Source organism: Nannospalax galili, unplaced genomic scaffold (genome assembly GCF_000622305.1).
Source record: "Nannospalax galili isolate Female #2095 unplaced genomic scaffold, S.galili_v1.0 scaffold32, whole genome shotgun sequence".
Taxonomy (NCBI): domain Eukaryota; kingdom Metazoa; phylum Chordata; class Mammalia; order Rodentia; family Spalacidae; genus Nannospalax; species Nannospalax galili.
Genome location: NW_008335297.1, coordinates 6,846,276 through 6,866,132, shown reverse-complemented (window position 1 = coordinate 6,866,132; position 19,857 = coordinate 6,846,276). Strand labels below are relative to the sequence as shown.

Sequence of the window (19,857 nt, the reverse complement as noted above, 5' to 3'; positions counted from 1 at the left end):
AAACCCCAAAGCCCCCCCAAAATGCTTGTAGTTAAAAAGCTTTTTTTTTTTAACCCAATTGGTTGTGGTGATACATGTCTATAAATCCACCACTGTGGAGATCCAAAAGGTGGTTGCACATGCCTTTAATTCCAGCACTCAGGAGACAGAGGCAGGCAGATCCCTCTGAGTTCCAGGGCAGCTTGATCTACATTTTTAGTTCCAGGTCAGCCAGGGCTACATTGTGAGACTGTGTAGACCTCAGTTTGAGTCCAAGAACACATGTGAAGTTCACCCACAAAAGCTGTCCTCTGACTTCCACACGTGTATCCTGGCACATGTGTCCACATGTGCATCATGCACATACACAATAATAACATTTACAAAAGGGGGCAGTTTGAGGATGTACTCCGTTTGGCAGAGTGCTTGCCTGATGTGTACAAGGCCCTGGTTCCATTCCCAGCACCCCATAAATGGGCTGTTGTGATGCACACTCACAACCTTAGCACTCAGAGGGCAAACTATCTTCTAAAATATTTAATTCAAATTATCTGACCCTTCAAACACTATTTCTGAGGATATGGGTGAGATATGTCTCAAAGTCCAAAATAAAAACAAAACAAGATCACCTCGCCCCCCCTTTTTTTTAAAAAAAAACATTTATTTCATTTATTATTATGGTGTGTGTTATGGGTGCTTATGTGCCATGGCTCACTTGTGGAGGTCAGAGGAAAACTTTGTGGAGTCGGCTCTTTCCTTCCATCCCTAGGAGGAATTGAGGGGATTAAACTCAGGTCGCCAGGCTTTCACAGCAATATGCCTTTATTACTGAGTGGGCTCAGCTGAATTCTGGCCTCATTCTGTAGTCCAGGGCTGGCCTTGAGTTGCTAGAGATCTGCCTGCCTCCAGCTCTTGTGAGTGCTGGTATTTCAGGCATGAGTCAAATCCCTCCACCCAACTGTTTTTCCCTTTGAGGGACATCCATGTATGTGGGACTCACACACACTCAGAACATACTCATTTGACCCAGTTTTCAAAGGTTATTTCTTGGGGAGGAAATAACCTGCCCAAGAAGGGTCTAGACTGAGATAGGCAAAATGAATGAATTTCAGTTTTCCTTTTATCTTCCCCCATCCTGTGGGAATTTATCTGTGCCTCACTCTCACTCCGGATCCAGAGGTGTGTCCTCCTCCAGGGAATGACTTTTAATTCCAGGCTGGGACTCTGCTTTTGCCTCCCTCCCATATGACTGTGGCTTTTGCACAGCGTGCTTTTTTATTTTTTTTGGGACTGGGTCTACCTATGTTGTTCTGGCTCACCTGGATCTTCATATGTAGCTGGCCTCAAATTTGTAAAGATCCTCCTGCTTCTTCCTCCCAAGCTCTGGAAGTAATCACAGGCATAAGACTTCATGCCTGGCTGGCATACAGCCTGCTTTTATATGCTGGTTGTGGGCATTTGTGGGGACCAGGTGTTGCTGTGTGATAATGTTGCTTAAAGGAAATTTAGGATTGAAAAAAAAATTCTCCCCAGGCCTGGGTGATACAGATCTGTTGGTAGACTGCCAGCACACAGGAAACTTTGGGTTTGAGCCACAGAACTGGATTACACCCCCCTAGGTGTTGCTCACCAGTAATAGCAGTACCTGGGAGAGGGAGGCAAATGGGTCAGATTCTAGGTCATGTAGTAATTTTTTATTTTATTTTTTTGGTGTTTTTGAGACAGGGTCTCCCTGTAGTCCCAGCTGGCCTGGAACTTGCTATGTAGATCAGGTTGGCCTCGAACTCACAGAGATCTGCCTGCCTCTGCCTCCCAAGTGCTGGGATTAAAGGCGTGCACCACCACGCCTGGCCTAGTGGGGTTTTTTATTTTATTTTATTTATTTTTTCATAGTCTAGGCTAGCCTCCAACTCTCGATCTTCCAGGCTCTACTGGGTTCTGGGATTACAAACGAGCCTTTGGAATCACAAACACCGGCCTTTGAGCCAAGTCTTGATAGAGAGGTCCAGTCGGTCCTGGAGCCCCTCACCCGGGCTACGCCAGCATCCCTGCGCTTGCAGCCGAGGACGGACCGGTGGGGGCCGCACGTGTCTCGGGAGCGTGCACCGGCAGGTGCTCGCGGTGCAGGGGCAGGGCGCACACGCAGCACGCCCCTCGGCCCGCTGTCCAGCTGGGGCCTGCCTTCCCCTGGACAGGCCGAGGAGCCGTAGACGGAGACCCCACTCTTCAGGACCCGTCGGCTTGGAACTGTGCAGTAGAAACACCGAAAGCGCTCAGCAAACCTGGGCTTATGCTCTACTTTTCCCACTCTTCTTCCTGGGAACCCCAAGGGTTTGCAAACAAGTACCCACTCAACTCCGGGCCCCTGGAGGAGGGCTGCGCAAACGCGGAGAACTACCCGCCCCTCCGCCCGCCCGCAAGCACTCGGCCAAGTCACGTGACCCAGCGGGGGGGAACGAGGGGGGGACAAGCAGTGCGCATGAGCAGTCGTCTCCTCCTAGATAGATACACATTATTTATTTATTTTTTCTCCTCATTGTGGGTCGCGACTACTGTCAACTCCTCCCTCCTCCCAGTCGTCCACTTCTTTCCTGACATTTACTCCTTTTCACCCCGCCCACTGATGACAGGCAGACAGGCCGGCGAGCGAGCCAATCATAGCGCGGCGTTCAGGGGCCGGCACGAGGAACCCGGTGGGCTCCGACCAATCGGGAGGCTGACAGCGGGCGCGGCCCAACCGCCTTGCGGGGGGGGGGCCCCCCGCCGGCAGACGTGGGTGGTGCTTTCCAGTCAGCATGTGGGCGTGGGAGGGCGGGGCCCGGCCGCCGCAGAGGCGTCGACGGCAGTGGCGTCGACGTCGTTCCTCAGTCTTCGGGGTGGGTTCGGCAACGCTGGCTGGGCTGAGCGGAGCGCCGGGTGGGGAGCAGCGGCCGAAGGGAGGCCGCGGCGCCATGGGTGGGCTGTAGAGAGGGGCTCGGGCTTGGTGCAGGCTAGGCGGAGGCGCGGCGGCTCGCAGCGGGGATCGAGGGTGGGCAGAGGCCCCCGGGCGGTGCGGGGAGGGTCGCCGGCCGCCGCAGGCGTGCAGGAGAGGTCTGGGCCGGCCGCCGGGTTCCCCGTCCCCGGGCCTGTCGACGACGACGCTCCCGCGGGGGTTCCGTCTGAGGAGGACGCGGCGGCGGCGGCGAGGCCGCGGGAGGCCGCGGAGGATGGAAGAGCGGAAGGAGGAGGGCGAGGCGGAGATCCAGGAGCACGGGCCTGAACACTGGTTCTCCAAGTGGGAGCGGCAGTGCCTGGCCGAGGCGGAGCAGGACGAGCAGCTGTCCCCCGAGCTGCAGGAGGAGGCGGCGGCCGCCGCGCAGCCCGAGCACAAGCAGCAGAAGCTGTGGCACCTCTTCCAGAACTCGGCCACCGCCGTGGCCCAGCTCTACAAAGGTGAGGCCGAGCCGCCATCTTGGCGCCGCCCCGACCCGGGAGCGTCCACTCTGCCGGGCTCCCGGCTGGCTTCCGCAGAGCCCGCGGGTATTCCGCACTCCTGCGGGGACCAGCGGGGCGACGGTGGCCCAGGGGCGGGGACGGTGGCGCCGCGGACCCCGGCCATCCGAGCTGCCCGGCGGCGGCCTCGGAGCGGCCCGGACGGGGGAGGGCGGTGGAGCTTGGGCGGTCTTCCACCGCGAAGCCACTCTCGGGGGTCCCCACACCCCGAGCTGAGTGTCCCAGGCCGCCGCGCGGAGACAGGGGAGGAGTCCCCGTCACAAAATGGCGAAGGAGGCGGCAGGGAGGCCCTATTGTGCCCGGAGCCGGCCTCGGGGCGGGGACTGCCGGGGGTGCCTCCCCGAGTCGGCCGGACCGCAACCGCTGTCTGGTGCCCCTTCCTCGACCCCTCCACTCCGGTTCTCCGGCTCCCTTTGGGCTCCCCAAACCCTTGAACAAAATGGCGAAACCTAATATGGCCGTTCCGGAGTGATTGACGCCCAAATAACATTCTCTTTCTCTGTGTCCTCTTGTGTGTTTGTGTCTTTTTTTTTTTTCCTGTTTTTTTTATTTTTATTTTACTTCTTTCCTCCAGACCGAGTGTGTCAGCAGCCAGGACTTTCTCTCTGGGTCCCCTTCCAGAACGCAGCCACCGCCGTCACCAACCTCTACAAAGGTAAAGATAACCTTGCTGCACGGCCGGGTTAAGGGGGAAGGGAGGAAGGACAGACTGCGTTCGTGTGGACGACCGACGAGTTCGCTGCTTTCCAGCCCAGCCGCTCCTCACCTTGAATGCCTTGCAACTTGAGAATCTCGATGGTGTTCTAGCTAAATCATCCAGAGGTGGTTTTGACACTCCTCCGTCTCCTTCCTCGGGGACATATGGCAGTGTCCGGGGGACACTTGGTTGTCATCGTTGAGAAGGGACTGTTGCTGACGCGTGCTGTGTGGAGGCTCTTGGTTATCCAGTAGGGCTTGAGACTGCTCCCAGAAGCCGGGCAGTGGAAGACCTGTGATGTGACCCCTGCTTCGATTTGGAAAAGGCTTCAAGGGGTGTGAGGACCCTCCTGAGTCTGACCACTTGCAGCATGGTAGTGATAGCATTGCAGTGCTTTTAACACTTGCTGATTGGAACTGTGCATGCTGCCCTTAAACAGGTTCATCAGATTGTTCACTACTTTGTAGCTGATTGTTAAGTTAGTGGCATCTGTAAGAATCTTGAGGATAGCTTTGTGTTTGATGGTGGTCTCTTTCAGGAGTTAGTTGATTTTTCTATCCTCATGACTGAAGGTTGTAAATACATGGGTTTGCACATTGTACTCTTGCTAACAATAGGTTTGACTTTGTGCCTTTGAGGTCTGGAAGATTTGGAAATTGTCCTGTGATAAGGATTTGGATTTGATAGTAAAAATGTTAAGCCAGGTTCTTTTCCCCTTTAAAACACCCAGTACACAGTAATGGGATTTTGTGCTATTCAGAAATATCAAAATAGGTTGAAACATACTGTGGCATATTTTTTGATTGTCGATGTCAGCATTCCGTAGGAGTTGTTTAGCAGACTTGGCAGTTTGGGGTGGGGGGAACAACAGTAATTTTGAGAACTGTTAACTGAAACTGGTCATTGGGAATGTTAATTTAGGGAACTAGGAACTCCTCATAGTCCATTGAAGAAAGGGAACCAGCATATTTATTGATTTTTGCTGTTGTGGACAGAGTCTCAACTGCCTAGACTGGCCTCATATTCCTGATTCTCTTGCCTCAGGATCGCCAGTGCTGGGATAACAGGTGTGTACCATCATACCCTGCTAGAAACATAATTTAAATGATTACTCAGTGGTCAGCCTTTTTTTTTTTTTTTTTTTTTTTCTTCTCCCCTCTGCCTTTTTGAGACAAGGTCTTTCAGTAGCCCCATTTGGCCTGGAACTATGTAGACCAGGTTTACCTAGAACTCACAGAGATCCACCTGTTTCTGCTGGTGGCTTGTGCCACCACGCCCAGCCAACTTTGATTTTATGTAGCTGAATTTTTAAATTTTGGGGCTGGGTGTTGAGGGTGGAACCAGGGGGGTCTCATACATACTAGGTGCTTGCATGGCTGTTGAAACCCATCTCTAGCCCAAGGTTTTTTTTTTTTTTTTTTTTTTTTTTTGGTCTTTTTGTAGCCCCAGCTGGCCTGGAACTCACTATGTAGTGAATAAATTGCTTTTTAGCATCTGTCGGTGCTTGAGGGCCTTGAGCATTCTCTTTGTAATGACTCTTGATTTTATCTATAAAGAGAATTTTTACATAATACTCAAACTCAATTTTGAGCAATTTCAAGTTTCTTGTAACATATAATTTGCATAAAGTAAAAGCAACCTTTTAAAATGTGCAGTTTTATTTTTACCACATACTACTCTAGTCCCTGGCAACCCTGAATGCTGTATGTAGCTGTCCCTGTATCCATCTTTGATATAGTGTGCTTTTGAGATAGCTCCATTGAGTTCATAATTGCAGGTTCTAATAGCTTAGTACCGTTTATTTACTATTATTATTTTGAGATCGTCTGTATAGCCGGGTAACTCAGCTATGTAGACCAGGCAGGTCTCAACAGAGATTGGCCTGCATCTCATGGCATTAAAGGTGCCAAGGCTCAGTGCTTCTTAATTGTAGGGTAATCTGTTATACAGAGGTATGGTGGCTTATCTTTTTGCTTCTGCAGTTTTTGTTTAGAAGGGAAGACAGCAAATTCTGAGTATCTAGTGCCTACCTAGCCAGCCTAAGCTGGATACAGACGTGAGTAGAGTTTGGTTTTGGTGCCGTCCTGTATTGATAGGATGAGGCCTGCTAGGACTAAAGCTAATAGTTTTTTTTTTTTTTTTTTTTTTGGTCTTTTTGAGACAGGGTCTTCCTGGAACTCACTTATGTAGACCAGGCTGGCATTGAACTCACAGAGATCCATCTGCCTCTGCCTCCTGAGTGCTGGGATTAGAGCTCTGCATGCACCACCACACCCAGCCTGAAAAAATTATTTAAGAAAATATTTTATTCATTTCAATTTTTGTGTGTATGGTCAGCCTGTGGGTATGTGTGCACGTGCCCCGGGAAGCTAGAGGCATTGAATTTCCCTTGAGCAGGAGTTGTAGGTGGTCATGAAGTAACTACCTGATGTGGGTGCTTGGAACTCTGCAAGAGCAGTCAATACATGTCTTTTTAACTATCTTTCCAGCCGTCTAAAAAAATTCTTTAATTTGATTACTTCATTTGAAAATACTGCCTATGCTGGGCATGGTAGCAAATGCCCGGAGTCCCAGTACTTGGGAGACAGATGGGAGGATTGCCTTGAGTTCAAGGTCAGCCTGGGCTATTAAATAGTGAAACTCTCAAATCAGAAAAAACCAAAAGCAGATACTGTTTTTTTTTTTTTGGAGGCACCTACACCACCACATTAGTTGACTTACTAAATTTTCTTTGTTTATAAAACTTAATGAGGGACATTAGTTAAAACAAATTGAGGGGGTGTGTTTTAATGTGTCTTGAGACAAGTCTTAGACCAGGCTGGCCTTGAACTCACAAGAGATCTGCTTGGTTTGGCCTCCTTAGCACTGGGACTAAAGTTGTGTGTCAGGTCACCATGCCTGGCTAATTTTGTTTAAATATGACATTTTGTTTCTGCATTGTCAGTGTGAGTTGGTTTTATTAAGTATCCTATTTCTGTAAAATGAAACATACCTTTAAAAAATTTATTTATGTTTTGTCTGTATGTATGTAAGTACATCATGTGCAGGCAGTGCCTGTGGAGTCCAGAAGAGGGTGTTAGATCCTCTGGAATTGGAGTTAGAGATGATTGTGAGTTGCCATGTGGGTGCTGGGAAAGAAACCTGGTTCTTCACAAGAGAAGCAGGTACTTTTAACTGCTGAGCCATCTCTCCAGACCCAAAATAATAACCTTTAAGTTACCTTATAGGAAGGGATACATTTTTGTGTGGAGTTTGGTAGCTTAGCAATATCTTATTTTTTTGAGACAAGGTTTCCCTCTAGCCCTATTATGTAGGTCAGGCTGGCCTCCATCTCAAAGATCTTCCTGCCCCTGCCTCCTAAGTACTGGAATTAAAAGCATGGGCCACCACACCTGGCTGTACCATCTTTCTTTTGAGACTACTTGTTGCTAGAGTGGATAATAATCTACTCTCACACCCTCTTTTTCAGGGTGTGGCCTTTATAGAAGAGGCATACAACTATAGAAGTATTTGGCTACTTTAAATAGAACCAACCAAATTTAGCAAAGTAGAGTCGCAAGTGCATTCAGCATTAAGTAATAGTAAATTTAAATCACATTTTTCACAGTTATGATGAAATACTTCAGTGTAACTTACAGGGCAAAGACTTTGGAGGGATCCTCAAGTGGGCAGTACTCACATGTATTTTATGTAACCAAGCACTTGATAAGCTAAAAATGGCTCATTTTGCAGCCTGGGAAGAGTGGTGCTCCTTGATAACTCCTGAAGTGAGCATGTGGGAAGTTTCAAATTGCTGGAGAACTCGGGCTTTTGGGGAGCGTGCATGCTTATTTGTTTGCCTATTTATTTATGACAGCACCTACCTCTGTAGCTCAAGCTGGCCTCAAGGTGCCTCTGGCTCCCTAGTGTTGGAGTTATATGCAGATCATGCCTAGCCTGGGTTCTCCCTTTTTTTAAAAAAAAAAAAATTATTGTTTTTATTTTATGTATATACTCATATTGTATTGTGTATTGCCTGCATGTATGTGAGTGCACCTGTGTCATGCAATGCCTTGGAGGTCAGAAGAAGGTCAGAAGAGAGCTTTGGATCCCCCTGGAACTGGAGTTAACCGTGGTTCATAGCTGCCATGTGCGTGCTGGGAATTGAACCTGGGTCCTCTGCTCTTAACCACTGAGCCATCTCTCCAGCCCTGGTTCTTCTTCTTAAAGGAATGCGCATTTCAAAAGTTAAAACCAGGGGCCAGATCCGAGAGAGAGAGAGAGAGAGAGAGAGAGAGAGAGAGAGAGAATGAGTGCACAACTTCTGGGAGTTCATGCTTGCTTTTCACCATGGATTGTACTCAAGTAGTCAGAGCCATCTTGATGGCCCCTCAGAGTCCTCTTTTAATTGCCAGTGGCTTTTTGAAAAAATTGAACTTGCAGTTGTGGTTTAGTTGGAATGTGACTGGAAGGGTTTGGAAGAGAATGTAAATTGGCATTTTCTTAAGGGATGAAGGTCAGTAAAATGGAGTGCTTGATCAGGGCCTGTGGTACGTAAGTCCCTGTAAATCCTAGCTGAGCAAGAAAGGTAGCAAGTTTGAGGCCTGCCAGCACTACATAGTGATCCTGTTTCAAAGAGAGCTAGGGATATAGTTCTTTGGTAGAACTTAGAATGAAATCTGTGAAACTTTTTTGGGAGGGTGGTGATAGGGGGCAAGAAAACCCTAGTTGCTGGTTCTTGATTTAATCTTTACAAAGCAGTGGTGTTCATTGGGCTCTTGGCATTGTATGGATTTGTGATAGCTGCAGTTAAAGGGAGTGAAGAGTTCCTGAGGTGGTTTTATTCTAGCTAAGGATGATGGGTACCTTGGAAATACATTGCTAAACCTGTATTTATTTTTTGGTGGGGAGTCCTCTGGATGGAATCTTAAAGTGCTCTACCATAGAGCCACACTACCAGCTATGTTTGCTTATTCACCTCATTTTTTTGGGTGATTGGTTTCCATTTTAGTTTCTCAGGTTCTCATTAGGAAAGCACTGCATATAATTCTGAATTCCTTTTTTTTGAGACAGGATTTCACTATATCCCTGGCTGACCTAGAACTCGCAGTATAAACCAAGCTGCCTCAGCACTCACAGAAATTCACTTCTCTCCCTCCCAGGTGCTGGGGTTAAATGCGTGTACGTACCACCACATCAGTTTTTTTGAAAGTATGTCTTGCTATGTAGACCAGGCTGGCCTCCAACATGTAACATGTCTCAGCCTCCCAAGTGCTAAGATTATAGGACTTTGAATTCTCGTTTTTTGCTTGGGAATGCTTGCCTACTAAAGATTGGACTGATAGTTGTCATTCAAAGCAAGGTTATCCTAGGTAGCCTCACAGGACAAACAGGGTAGCCTGTGGTGGGAGCTGGTGCCTTAGTTCTTCAGTAGCCTTTAAGGAACCCCATAGAGCTACGGTCTTTTTTTTTTTTTTTTTTTTTTTTTTTTTTTTTTTTTTTTTTTTTATTAGACAAGATTTCTAGCCTAAGGTGGCCTCGAGCTTGCTTTGCTTTGTAGGTGCAAATGACCTTGAACTTCTGACTGGGACTATAGGCCTTTGCCACCAAACCTGGTTTATTCATGCTGGGGCTCAATCTCAGGGTTTGTACATGCTAGGTAAGCACTCTACCAGCTGAGTTACATCTCTGGACCCAATTGTCTTTTGTTTTTTCTGGAAATCTTTTTTTTGTTCTTTCATTGAAACAGGGTTTTGCTATGTAGTCCAGGCTGTCTTCAAACATGTAGCAGTCCTTCAGCCTCATTCTCCCAAGTGCTTGGTGTGTGCTACCTTGCCTGGTCCATTGTTTTTTTTACATTTATTTATTTATTATTTATATATTCATTTATTTTTGGTGTTTTTGAGATAGGGTCTCCCTGTGGCCTCAGCTAGCCTGGAACCCACTATGTAGACCAGGCTGGCCTTGAACGCAGAGATCCTGCCTGGCTTCTCCTCCCAAGTGCTGGAATTAAAGGCGTGAAAAGAAAAAAAAATTTTTTTTTGTCTCAAAAGACCAAAAAAAAAAAAAAAGCCTTTGAAGCACTGGTTAAATAGAACTCTGCCACATTGAGAGCTAGCTTTCTCTTGATACTGCATACATTAAGAGTTGATTCTGCATCTCCTTGGGTATCATCTGCCTATAGGTGTCTGTTTTCTAGCAGTACTGCAGAGGACTAGGCTAGCATCATGTTTCAGTCTGGGGGTCTTTTGACTGGCTGATTTAGGTCTTGGCTGTTTCTTGTTTGCTGTGTGGTTCTAGAGATGATCAGGGATCAAGGATTTCACTTCTGTGCTCCTGGGTTAACAATACAAAAGGGCTTCAGGGGCAGGAAAGACGGCTTAGTGGTTAAGAGCACTGACTGCTCTTGCAGAGGACCTGGGTTCGATTGCCAGCACCCACATGGCAGCTAACAACCATCTGTAACTACAGTTCCAAGGATCTGATGCCCTCTTCTGACTTCAAGGGCATTGCATGACACGGGTGCACTTACACACATGCAGACAATACACATATGCATTAAAAAAAATTATAGCACAATATAAACTTTATTTTGGGCCTGGCATTTAGGGAATGCTCAAATGTTGATGGTGATAATCCAGTTTTAACTTTCTCAATTACTTTTCACAGTGGTGAGTGTTTAATACAAGGGGAAGTAATTCTCTCTTCATATTTTGTCTCCTAAATTGCTTTGTGTGTTGCAGTAAGTTTCTGTGGTATGCGCATTTCTTTTTCTAAAGGGGACAAATGAAATAGAATGGACAAGTGAAACAGTGTTGTGTCACATTCTCTTTCTAACACATGTTCCACTTCAGTGTGGCCAGTTTAGACCTAACCTGTTTGCTACCTGTATGCTAAAGATGAACTGAACATAATGAAAATCTTGTGGGCCAAGTAGTGAGTGCCTATAGCAATCAGAGAGAAAGTGTGTTCTGCCTTGAGGTAGATGGCAAGGCTTGTGACTCCTTACTGCAAAAAATTAAAACCAAGCTTTGAGGCTCCCCCCCATATTATTTTGAGACCTTTCATTTTCAAACAGGTTCTTGCTATGCAGTAACCCAGGTTATCTTGGAACTCACTTTGTAGCCTGGACTGACCCCTAACCTATAATTCTTCTGCTTCAGCTTCCCAAGTGCTAGGATTGTAGGTGTTTGTCACCACACCTAGTTTATTCAGTCTGAATTTTAGAGAATACAAACGTTTTCAGGCCAGTAAGATGGCTCAGTTGGTAAAAGTGCTTGCTGCCAAGTCTGATGAGCTTTTGATACCTACCCATGAGGTATAAGAACTGACTCCCAGAGGTTGTCTTGACCTTTACTTGTACCTCGTACCTGTGTGTGTGTGTCTGTGTGTGTGCATCCACAAACATAGAGTAAACATAATAAAATTTGGGAAAAAAAAAGACAAACCTTTTTGTAGGTATAACTTTTCTGTAAAAGAGTCTTTTGGTCATAAGATCAGAAGTTACAAGTCAGGCCAGCTTCATTGGTGATTCGTTGGTACCTCTCTAACTTAGGGACTCTATGTATGATTGGCTTAATTTGGTGGTTTAGGCTCTTATACTGCATTTCTTTTCTTGTTGAATGTGCATGTGTGCTTAAGTGTATATCCACAGTTTGTGCTCATTTTTTTGTTATGATAATGCTACTCTTTTAGCATTAGAAGAGCCCATATTAACTTGTTGCAGACTTCTTAGCCAGAATCAAATAGTTTAATTACTCAGAATTAGTATGGTAGCCAAGTGTGGGGTTATGCAGGTTAGTTACTTAGGATAAGTTACATGTTCTACTTCTTGAACAAATGTAGAGGAAGCTTCCTCAACACATAGTTGGCTATCCAGACAAAAACAAGGAGTAACTTTAGAAAAGGGAGGGCTGGGATTAGAGGTCAGGGAGGCTTAACAAGTGACTGTTACGATTCTTTCTTGGTTTCCGTCCTTTGTTCTGGGTGAAGATTAGGAAAATACGTTACAAGTGGGAGAGTAGTACTTAGTTTTAGGTACTCATTTTGTAGGGAACACATGGGAGTTGTGTTCCTAAAATAACTGGAAAAAAGTTCCATTTTTTGGCTTTATGTTCCTAATAAAAACGTTACTTTTGGGCTGGGGATGTAGCTCAGTTTTTTGAATGCTTTTCTAGCATGTATGAGACCCTGGATTAATTCTTAGCACCACACAAGCCAGGCATGGTGGCACATGTCTCAGCACTTAGGAGGTGGAGGCAGAAGAGTTAGAAGTTCAAGGTCATCTTCAGCCCAGTATGAGCTACTTGACCCATTCTTCAAAACAAACAAGGCCAGGTTCTTGACCCATTCTTCAAAACAAACAAGGCCAGGCGTGGTGGCTGCACACACCTTTAATCCCAGCACCTGGAAGGCAGAGGTTGACTGATCTCTGTGAGATCCAGGCTAGCTGGTCCATAAAGTGAGTTCCATGTCAGCAGGGGCTACAGGGAGACTGTCTCAGATTGACCAAAAAACAAAAGATTGTCTTTTTTTTTTTTTTTTTTCCTTCTTTGTCAGACTTTTAGCTGGTTAGTGTAAATTTAACTTTAAATTCAAATATTTTGTGGCCAGTACTAGTCCTTAGAAGTGTCGCTTTGATTGGGTCTTTGGCTTGTAAAGGAGAATGTGTGCTTCTTTTTATTGAGGAAGAACTGCCTCTTACCCAGCTTTGGACAAGATTCTTTGAGCCTCAGTTCCCTGTTTATGAAATTGGGATACCTGCTTTGCTGACTCACAAAGTTTTGTATCAAAAAACATTAAAGAGATGGGGTATACGTATCATTGGTAGAATATGAATTTAGCATTTGCAAGACCCTGGGTTTAAACTTTAGTACCAAACCCAAAAACTACTCTGTAAGAATGTACCCCATTTGGTTTTCACTTTAAAATTAGTTTGATTTTGTTCAGTTTTCTATTTCTAGTCTCCTTTACCTGTCCTGCTGGAAAAATTACACTTCTGAAATGTCTTGAAATCTATTTCATATTGTTGAAAGCAGTTTACTGTGGAAACATGGATCGTTTTACTGTGATTTTGGCTATTGTATAAATCAGCTCTTTTTTGGTCTTTTTGAGACAGGTTCTCCCTGTAGCCCCAGCTAGTTTGGAACTCTCTTTGTAGACCAGTCTGGCCTGAACTCACAGAGATCCACCTTCCTCTGGGATTCAAGGCATGTGCCACCATGCTGGGCTTTTTTAAAATAAGGAAATGAATGTTAAGGTTAAGACAATTTGCCTTTGAGGATTCACCTACCCTACTCCCTAGTTTCTAGCTCTTTTCCACAATGGCTTAATTTTCATAAAATCATTCTGGACACAAGGCTGTTCCACAGTTTGTGTGAACTGCTTTTTGAGGCCAGGGTTCTGAAGCCCACACTCCTGGGTGTCAAGTTTTCAGGGTGTAGATGTGTTTGAGGGCCTTCATGATGACATCTGTGTTTAAAGAAGGTAGAATTATTGTTCATTCTGGACAATACTTTATCCATGGATTGCATTTGAATGTAGTCTCCTCATGCCTGAAATTCTTCAGTAAGCATGCAAGTCTCCTTGTTGATTGACAGTATGAGGAAGGCTTTGTTTATTTTTTGAGTCAGGATCTAATGTAGTCCAGGCTGGCTTTGAATTCCTGGTCTTCCTCCCTCTACCTCCCAACTGTTGGGATTATAGGTGTCAGCTACCACGTTTGCAGGAAGGTTTTCTTTTTCTTTTCTTTTTTTTTTTTTTTGAGGCAGGGTCTCGCTATGTAGCCCTGGCCAGCCTAAAACTCATTATGTAGACCAGGCTGGTCTTGAACTCAGATCTGCCTACCTTTGCCCTCCCAGTGCTGGGAATAAAGGTATGTACTACCACACCTGGCAGAAAGCTTTCTTTTTCTTTTGAGACAAGGTTTCCTTGTAGCCCTGGCTGGCCTGGAACTCACTCTGTAGACTAGACTGGCCTTGAACGCAAAGAGATCCTCCTGCTTCTGCCTACTGAGTGCTGGGATTAAAGGTGTGCGCCACCATGCCTGGCTAGAAGGCTTTATTTCTAACAAAGTGACTTTATTAAGTAAAGTCCTAAACATAGAGACTATTCTAAATAGCTTGGCCTCTACAGGAGCCTTTCTATTAGGGAAATAACTGAGGTTGTATTTACTTGAGAGGTAAACTAATTGGATTTGACTTTTAGAATATGCTCTTGATGGTACTAAAAGTTATACAGAGCTAGTGCAAAAGCATGACCTAGAAGACCAAATGGTTACCTACTTACCTACCTACTCTTGCTCCTTCTGGAAGTTATTGTTTACAAAATGCCTGGTCTTTGTCAAGCTCCTAGTTGGTTCTGGTTTGAGGGTTGGTCAGAAGCTTTAAGGTGAGATGATCAGTCAGCTGCACTAATTCCCCCCCCCCCTTCGGTCTTTTTGAGAAAGGACTCCCTGTAGCCAAGCTGGCCTGGAACTCCCTGATGTAGACTAAGCTGGCCTCAGTCTTACAGAGATCTGCCTGCCTCTCTCCAGAGTGCTGGGATTGGAGGTGTGTCCCACCATGCCCAGCAGCTACACAATTTCTTAAAGGAGGTGTGTGTGTGTTTGGGTGTTATAGCTTTTCATTTAAAACAGGACATTGGTAAATATTAGGCTTTACAGTGTTCTAATCTATGGTGAGAGCATTAGTTCATTATAGATCTGACTGTTCAGGCTTCTTGTGTGCTTAATCAGAACAACCTAAAACTTGGCTCTGTTTTCTCAGAATTGTCATGCTTTTAGATCATATCAGGGGGCCTCTTCTCTGGTTTAAGTTTTCTATCAAATTTAACTTATTCTTGAAAGATAAAATTTCTTTCTCTTTGGAAGCAACCTCTGTAGCTATGATCTTGATGAAAAGCAATTCATGAAAAGCAATTCATTTAGATAGCATGGTTTTCCAAAAACTTGATAGCATGAATTTTATATTTACCTTTGGTTCTTTGATATAGGCTTCGCTTGCTTGATTTCCCTGAACTAACTCCCCAGCTTTTTGAGAATCCCTGATAAGAACTTCTCAAGGTCACCTGAGGTATATCCACCCTCTTAAGGTTGGCTTTCCTACCTTTTCTCTAAGAGATGGGAAGTGCTGTGTGTATTACCTTCATGAATGCTATTTTCCTTTTAAAAGGTTCTCATGTCTGTTTCGTGTTTGAGAAAAGACATCAGCAGATAATGACTGACATGGTGACTAGGATTCTAAGTGATACTGGAGAATGAGTCTACTTTTTCTTTTTATCTGTGAAATTAGCAAATCTACTTTCTCAAAGTTAAAACGATTGGAAGTATTTAAGAGGAAAGCCCTACTCCAATGAACATCCCATTTTCTTTTGGATCTTCAGTAAAAGACGTGCCATCTGCTAAGGAGAGGATCTTGTTGCAGAGTTTTGCTTGTACAGCTGCACTCTTGTCATCTTCCTTTTGGGAGTGGGTACTAGGGATTGAACCTGTGGGTGCTTAACTAAGCATGTGCTCTGACTTTGTTGAACTACTCAGTCAGACCTTTAGTAAAGCAGATTCATTCAACTTGGGTCCTCTGATGTCTGGATTTTGGTCTTGTCTTTCTGGGATATACCTAATCATTGTATGACTTTCCTTTTAGAGTCTACTCTAGATATAGCAGACATGGATTAAAATAATCAAGTCAGGAACAGTATATAGAAATGTTCCATTGCTTTTTATAGAAGGTCCAGGGAAAAGGGAACTATCTTACTGGATGTCATTATGGATATACTGGTGATGTGTTCTGCTAGCACAGCAGCTAACTAAAAATAAATTGCACTGACTTAACTCAAATGTTGTTTTTAGCTAGGTACAGATCACTGAAGGGCAGTGAACAGATTTGCTGAGCTCAATTCAGTACGTCTGGGGAATTTTTCTTTTTTTTGGGGGGGGGTCTTTTTGAGACAGGGTCTCCCTGTAGCCCCAGCTGTCCTGGATTCACTATGGAGACCAGGCTGGCTTTGAACTCACAGAGATCCGCCTGCCTCCCGAGGGCTGGGATTAAAGGCGTGTGCCACCAGGCCCGGCCATGTCTGAGGAATTTTAAGGCAAGGGAATAGATATTAGTTATAAAAAGTTGTTGAGAATTGGAAGCATAATGAAAACATACCAGGGCAGAGTGCAACTTTTTAGTTCCATCTTCCCTTTTGTTTTTTGTATCAACGTTTTTTCTCTTGCTATTTTAAAATGTTTGCTATATTGGGTCTGGAGAGATGGCTCAGCGTTTAAGAACACTGGTGGTTCTTGCAAAAGACCCGGGTTCCAATCCCAGCATCCACATGGCAGCTAACAACTGTAATTCCAATCCCAGGGGAATCTGACAGCCTCTTCTGACCTCTGCAGGCATTGCATGACATGTGTGCACTTACCTACATGCATGCAATATACACATACACATAAAATAAAAATAATAAAAAAAAAAGTTTGCTATAGGCTTGTGTATTCTAAATCTTTGTGTGTTCACACCATCAGTGGGAATGCCTCTCTGAGATGACATGGTAGATGCAGGTGAGCATGGCTTGAGTCATATGCAATGTTTAAGCATTTGTTGAATGATGAGATGCTCCTATTTAACATTCATGAGAATCCACCCTTCTGAAGGAGAGCAGCATAGCTTAATGGTTAAGGGCCCACAAACTGGAGAAAATTCAAGCTGTTACCTCTAAGTCTCAATACCTCTTCCTCACTTGCAACAAGGTGACAATACCTATCTCAAGTATAGATAGGATTTCTTTTCTCATGTGATGCTTAATGAAGTACTAATAAACAATAATTATCAATTTTCAGTACCATTAAACTAAATTAGGTTAAATTTGGCAAGTTAGTTTGGCTAAAAAAAAGCAGTCCCTCTATTTGTGTGCTTTTTTGGGGGGGTGGGCTTTGGCAAACAAGTTCTAGAACTATGACTTGAATTCTAAATTTCGACCATTAAGATCAAATATATAACATTTTAAACATGACTAAGATATATTTCAGATTATTAGAGAAATTACGGGTTTAGAGGGCTCATAGCTCATGGGAACTCAGTTTGGTTAACTAATAAAGTTGTTTTCTTTAGAAGCAAATACAGTATGGCTATAATGATCATTGTGTATCTTTTTCTTTTTCTAATAGAAAGCGTGGATACCCATCAGCGAAGTTTTGATATTGGAATTCAGATTGGCTATCAGCGACGCAATAAGGATGTGTTGGCCTGGGTTAAAAAACGCAGAAGAACTATTCGTAGAGAAGATTTGATCAGCTTCCTGTGTGGGAAGGTTCCTCCACCACGAAACTCTAGAGCTCCCCCAAGACTGACTGTAGTGTCCCCTAACCGAGCTACTTCAACGGAAACTAGCTCATCTGTAGAGACTGATTTGCAACCCTTCCGGGAAGCCATAGCTCTGCATGGTAAAGCCGTTTAAACATTTCTTTGGAACATGGTTAAGAGTGTGCCTGTGGACCCATTTTCATGTTTAGGGTTAGGTCCAGATCTATTGTCTGTTTTTTTGTCTATATAGTAAACACCTGTTCTAGAAATGTTGAATAGAATGTAAGCTAAGAACTTACATGGGCATTTTTGACCTTCAGCTAGCGCATCTTAAAGATGTTTTTAGATTAGTTTGAGCTTATTAATATTACAGTAATCTTTCTGCAGTGTTGACTAGAAGTCATTGTTTTATACTTACATATGTTGTACATGTTTCCTTAGTCCTCTTTTGAGTCAAAGAGGAAGACCTTGTGTCTTAAAGAGTTCTGTTAGTTATAGTTGCTGGGAGTGCTTGGTCCATGACAGGCAAGTAATTGTTGGGGTAGTTCTTCTAGGAACCAGGAATTGCCTTTCTTAACACCCTAGTGTTAACTAGATTGCCTGGTATAGAGGATGAAGAGTTGAATGATCAGGTGAGAAGTGGTGAAAAATCATCCATTTTCCTTCTGCCTGTCATCCCTCAGGTCTGTCTTGCTTAGATAGGATCATGAGAAGTGCAGACATGGGGCAAAGCCACACCTGTCATCTGGAGGGTTAAGGTATTCTTGGCCCAGAGGCTTTAGTATTCTTGGAGAAATCTGGGGGAAAGTCCTCAGTAATAAATCTGTTGTTACCATTTACTACAGATTTCCATATAAAAGAGGGAGAGTTAAGTTTTTTTTGTGTGACTTATTAGACTGCTGTGGAAAAAAAAAGAGCAACCAAGTAAGACTTGGTTAAAACAAGATAGAAAGCACAACTAACCAGGTAGAAGTAACAAGCGAGTTAGGCCTATGCATCCTATTACAGTTAACATTTGTAGGTCATCAAAAACAATGCTAACCTAGTAATAAATAGTGGGATGTGTATAAAGAACTTTTATGTCATGGAAATTTTAATGCCGGAAGAGATCACATTTCCTTTGGCAAAGCTTTATTTTTTCCCTGTATCCCTGAAAAGATGGGAGTTGGAAAAAGTACTTTTTTTCTTTCTGATTTCAAATTTTAAGTTAAAGCACTTATTTCAAGAAAAGTTGTATGGATACACTTCTTTAGACTGCATACTATTTTCAAACAGTCAAGCTGTTCAGAACTTTTGGAACTCAGGCAAAAATGAAGATGATTTGTTCTATAGAATTAATGTCACATATTTCCCTCTTAAGTTCAGAAAGATAATTGAGAGGTGTACATTATTTATGAGATTGGTTCAGTGCATGGTAATGTGATGTAGTTGTCTTTCCTCAGATTTTCTGATTGCTTCAACTGTGGTTTATGATTCATTCCATATTTAAGAGTATTTTTTTCTTTCTAGTATTCTGCAGAGACAGGTTTTCAGAACAAAAGTCATGTTTGCTGTATAACCATGCTGGAGTGTACATATTAAAGAGAACGAGCCAGCCTTGAGAAGCTGCTCTGCTCTTAACTGTCATTGCTGCTTTTCTGATCAAATCTGTTCAGCCTGTGACTTACTATTTTTTTGAACTTTGAGAGTTTCAGTGAGATTTAATTGTAGGAACGACTATTTATAGGTTTAACCTATGCTTAAGTTGAGGGCTTTAATAATCTTAAATATAAAAATGTAGAAAAAGAAATTTTGCCTACAGTGAACCTAGAATGCAGCACTAATTCAGTCCATATGAGAGGCAGAACAAACTTGTGTTTGTCAGGCTTATCCTTTTAAGTCTTAGTTAAACAGGGTTGATAAAGTTTAGGGTCTCTTTAAAAAAGAATCTATGTAAACAAATTATGCTGAGTTTGTCCTCTAATGGTTTGCTAAACTATTAAGTATACTGAGGAGAATACTAGTCTGATTTGAATGTTTAAAGCAGGTCATTTGAGTAGTGAATGGGCATTGGTAATAAATTATAATGTAGTCCTTATCTGATTTGTAACAAACTGTTAGGTGATTTTAAAAGTATTTGGGGGAGGGAGGAATATTTGGAAACATTTTAATTAGGGTAAAGATACTGTACCAGAGTCCAGTTAGCATATTATTTGCATAGTCAAATCTGAAATACAAAGTCAAATTGAAATTTTTAGAGTCTTCATTAGAGGATGAGTCTAAATTAATGAAATTTAAGAGCAGATAGGTATGGGAAAAAAGTATGTTCAGAGTCCTGGGTATGGTGATGGAGGCCTTTATACTAGCACTAAGGAGGCAGTAGCAGGTGGATCTCTGTGAGGTCAAGGCTAGTCTTCATATCAAATTCCAGGCCAGAGA

General features: G+C 43.8%; 1 protein-coding gene across 1 annotated transcript in view; it reads left to right on the top strand.

Annotated features, from left to right (window-relative positions):
* The first annotated feature begins 2,833 nt into the window (after positions 1-2,833).
* The window catches only part of CUNH16orf72 (chromosome unknown C16orf72 homolog), a 31,657-nt gene continuing 14,633 nt past the window's right edge, over positions 2,834-19,857 (top strand). Inside the window, exons 1-3 of the mRNA XM_008829943.1 lie at positions 2,834-3,411; positions 4,046-4,126; positions 17,304-17,579. Coding sequence (XP_008828165.1) covers positions 3,186-3,411; positions 4,046-4,126; positions 17,304-17,579 — 583 coding nt within the window. The 5' untranslated portion in view covers positions 2,834-3,185. The remainder of the gene's footprint in view (positions 3,412-4,045; positions 4,127-17,303; positions 17,580-19,857) is intronic.